General features: G+C 59.0%; 1 protein-coding gene across 1 annotated transcript; it reads left to right on the top strand.

Annotated features, from left to right (window-relative positions):
* The first annotated feature begins 557 nt into the window (after positions 1–557).
* On the top strand, positions 558–3,048 carry LOC101626670 (chymotrypsinogen B-like). Its single transcript, XM_004690184.1, has 5 exons — positions 558–610; positions 731–785; positions 1,149–1,329; positions 2,380–2,513; positions 2,887–3,048. Exons 1-5 carry the CDS (start codon positions 558–560, stop codon positions 3,046–3,048), a joined length of 585 nt encoding a protein of 194 aa, XP_004690241.1.
* Positions 3,049–3,859: the final 811 nt, after the last annotated feature.

A 3,859-nucleotide genomic window follows, 5' to 3' on the forward strand; every position in this document is an offset into this window, starting at 1 on the left:
GTGGGATCAAAGTCCTTTGTTATTGAATAATTTATAATTTGAACTTCATGAAATGAAGAGTGCTGAAATCTACAAAAAGTGTATCCAGCAGTATACATGGTTCCACCTCACTCTCTGGCCAAGTGTCACAGGCCAATTCCCCATAGGCAAGGATTCTCCAATTTTCATTCTAATTCATGCTCTTGCCCACCAAGCACATAGATGACTCTTGCCTGTGATAGTAGCAGTGTTTGCTCCCCATTTCTTGGAGAAAATGAGTCTGGGAGAGTCAGAGGGGAGGTCCCAACAAGGAAGTGGAGGGCAGGGAAGCCTGATTCCTCAGCCTGCGTCTGCTCCTCTGGGCAGGGGGACCCGGATGTGGCCTCCTGTCCCTCTGCATCCCTGGGGGGTGACTGGGCCAGCAGGCAGGGGTGTCTTCCAGCCCATAGTTTGGATGACTGGATGCTTCCCAGAGCGGGGTGCAGTGCTGTGCTGGCAGAGACTGCGACCTCTCAGATCTGCTCACAGTTCCTCTCCGCCCCAGGCTGTGGGCTCCCTGCCTCTCGCTCCTAAGCGTCATGGGGAGGATCATCAATGAAGTGAATACTCGCCCTGGCGTGTGTCCCCCCTGGTGAGTGGGTTCCACACCTGAGGGGTCACACGAGACTCAGGCCAGCAGGGGGAAGGGGCTGCAGCCCTGGTGGTGTGGATGGCATCCTGGCAGTACTGACCCTCCTCTCTTCCTCCTCAGCTGCGAGGGCTCCCCAATCTGTGAGAGCTGGGTGGTCACCGCCACCCACTGCAATGTCACATGAGAGATTAGGGTGGTTTTGGGAGGGGCGTGGCACCTCCTCCTCCCTCATGTCTCCTTCTCTTACATCCCACAAGGTTGCGACTGGGCTGCTCAACTGGCACGCACACATGAAGGATGTTCAGTTCCTGAGGTAGCCAAGGTAAGCACACCCACGGATGCCAAGGAGATGCTTAGGGCGACCAGAGAAGCCCTTTCATCTGCTTGAGAGACAGGCCTCAGCAGATGGGGCTCAGATTCTCCCTGGGCTCCTCTGGTCTGGGTCCCCTGAATGGGAGCCTAAAGGCATTTGTCTCCTGGAACCTGCAGGACCTCTGATGCTTCCAGGCTTCACACCTCCTCCCCGCCACTCCCACAGGTTTTCAGCCACCCTGACTATTACCAAAATTCCATCCACAATACCATCGCCCTGGTGAAGCTGGTGAAACCCGCCGACATCTCTCAGAGAGTATCGCCTGTAACACGGCCCAAAGCTAGGGAAAATGTCCCTGAAGGGACCCTGTGTGCCATGACTGGCATGGCCTCCACCAATCGCAAGGGTGAGTGACCACGGCCTCATCACCCGGGAGGGGACTGGGACAGCTGCCTGACCACGGGAGGGACGCGAGCGGTGGCTCCTGGGATTTTGAGTAACTTGAACAGTGGCTTTCATCTCGCCGCTTATATTTACAACACTCTTCCTGCAACTCCCGACCATGCATCACCCAAGGGTGGTGATGTCATTGATCATGGGGTCCTGGGAAGTGGCTCGCTTCCCAGGGAGACCCACGTGGCCAGTTTGGAGCGTGGAAGTGGAACTGGAGCCGGGGTTGGGGGTGCAGAGACCACAGGGCAGGGAGGGTTCTGTCCTGCCAGACACTGTTGTTACTTAAGTGGGTGCCCCCTCCAGCTGGAGTCTCCCCAGACCTGAGCAGGTGGAAGGATGCTGCCATCCAGACCTGTCCAGGGGGCAGATGTCCAGGGCAGCACTGGGGCCCGAGTCCAGCCTCATGTCCCCACCCCAGGGCAGCTCTGCCTGATGGTCACCTCCAGGTCCTGAGTCCTTCTGCCCAGGCCAGGGCTACCCTGCTGCCCTTCCACAGGAAGCACCACACAATACAGGTAGGGGCAGTGTGAGGGGGCTCCCTGTCACCCACAGAGTATGTACTAATCCTCTTTCAGTGGAGGAGATTCTGCCCACATACAGGCTGGCCACACCAGGCCACACCAGGCCGGGCGGACAGTCTAAAGGGATGACCAGAGTGATAGAGTCTAGATACGCTGCCATTCCAGAAAACAGAATGGGAGGGACTGAAAGGACAGGGGGGCCACTCGAAAGCCCTGGAAGGAAGACTGCCAGCCTCAGCAGGAGCCTGCTTGCCCCTACTGTGCTCAAGCGGACAGTGGCCTGGCTCCCAGGTGCCAGGTCAGAGACATTTCAGACCCACTGTGGGCCACGGACTCACATCCCACCCCAGGGGTGCTGTAACATGTGGACAGTCCAGCGGGGCAGTGAGGGCGGCGAGATTCATGGGGCCTCAGAATCCTCCATCTGGGAGTTCTTGAAAGCTGACAAGCTCTGACTTCCTCTGGTGCCTCTGTTTTTCCAGACATTCGGAATTCTGACACATTGCAGCAGGCTTTCCTGCCCCTTCTGTCCAGTGCTGAATGTGGGACACACTGGCAGAGGCAAATCACAGATGACATGGTCTCTGCCGGGGCACAGGGTGCTACTCCAGGCAGGGTATTCTCTGGCTCTGCCACCGGCCGGCACTGTGTGACATGCCAGGCCAGAAGGGCCACCCCTTGCCTCGTGTCCACTCTCAGCCCCTGCCCCATGCCCAGGGAGGCAGGACCAGCACTCACAGACCCCCTGAAGGGGCCCTCTGCTGGGTGGGTGGCATGAGATTGTCACAGACCTCATGAGGTTTAGTCTCACCCAGTCGCAAAGTGGCCCCTGTCCTCTGGGCCTGGCAGAGTGGCAGCCTCTTGGAGGTGGACGCTGGAGCTGGTGACTGAGGCACCTCTCACCACCTTGCACCCGCTGGGTGCTGCCCGCTCAGAGCACCAGGGGCCTGGAAGCATTTCAGATGCAGAGGAGCCTTTATCTCCCGCAGGGCGATTCCGGAGGGCCCCTGGTCTGCAAGAAGAACGGAGTCTGGAAGCTGGTGGGCATCTTGTCCAACGGCAGCATCAATGGCCACAATAATTTGCCTGTCGTTTGCCCTTGTGTCACTGCGCTCCTACCCTGGATTCGTGATATCATGACCAAGAACTAAGCCTGCATCCTCCCATCCAGGGCCCTTTATCCCCAATAAAGCCCCTGCACAGAGCCCTGACTGCTTGTGTCTGTGACTGGGGCGGTGGCTGCAGTGCCCCTGTCCCCCACCAGGGGGCGGCGTGCCCCTCCCTTTCCACCTCAGAGCCCAGAACCCCTGTTTGTCAGGAGCTGAGGCCTTTGGGTCTGGGCCTCCCTGCTCAGGGGACCCCTGGGGAGAGTCCACACACCTGCTGCAGCCTCAGTTCTCAGCCTGGTTTAGCATCTCTGGCTGCTGGTTTTACCCAAGGCGATTTGTGGAAGGCAGGAGTGCTCCAGGCCAGGCCATATGGATCCTCCCAGCAGATAGGAACTGGTAGAAAAGGGGCCACCCAGGCAGGCTTGTCCCTCCCAGACACCCTGTCTGCCTTGGACCCCTGCACCCCCACCCCAGACCACCTGCCTGCTCTACCTCCCTTCCTCTGACCCAGGTCCTCCATAAACTCAGCCCAAGGAACAGTTTGGGGAATGTTCCTTCCCAGACCACAGTGGGGTACCCCATCCTTTCCGTTCCCCTGGTCCATGCATTGTCTGGAGACGGCAGCGTATCCAGAGGCTTTACCACTAGGTCACCCCTTGGCTGGCTTCAGGGGCCCGGGCTCCCGCATGGAGGCGCCAGGCTGGTCTTTGTGGGCATCACAGCCCCGGCCCTGTGGCTGGACGGTCACATCTGGGGCCGCTGGGAAATGGTGGAGTCCAGATCTCGGTCTCATTACCCCGCAGTGCTGCCGGGAGCTGTCTCCCAGCTTCCCCAGAGACCCCGGGTCAGGTAT

This window comes from Condylura cristata, unplaced genomic scaffold (genome assembly GCF_000260355.1).
Source record: "Condylura cristata isolate star-nosed mole 26May11 unplaced genomic scaffold, ConCri1.0 scaffold00028, whole genome shotgun sequence".
NCBI lineage: Eukaryota > Metazoa > Chordata > Mammalia > Eulipotyphla > Talpidae > Condylura > Condylura cristata.

Bases quoted from the DNA above. Each gene is read 5' to 3' on its own strand.
- LOC101626670 (XM_004690184.1), top strand. From the start codon at position 558: ATGGGGAGGATCATCAATGAAGTGAATACTCGCCCTGGCGTGTGTCCC. The intron at 611-730 runs GTGAGTGGGTTC...CTTCCTCCTCAG, and splicing joins CCTGGCGTGTGTCCCCCCTG to CTGCGAGGGCTCCCCAATCT. The intron at 2,514-2,886 runs GTATTCTCTGGC...TATCTCCCGCAG, and splicing joins AGGGTGCTACTCCAGGCAGG to GGCGATTCCGGAGGGCCCCT.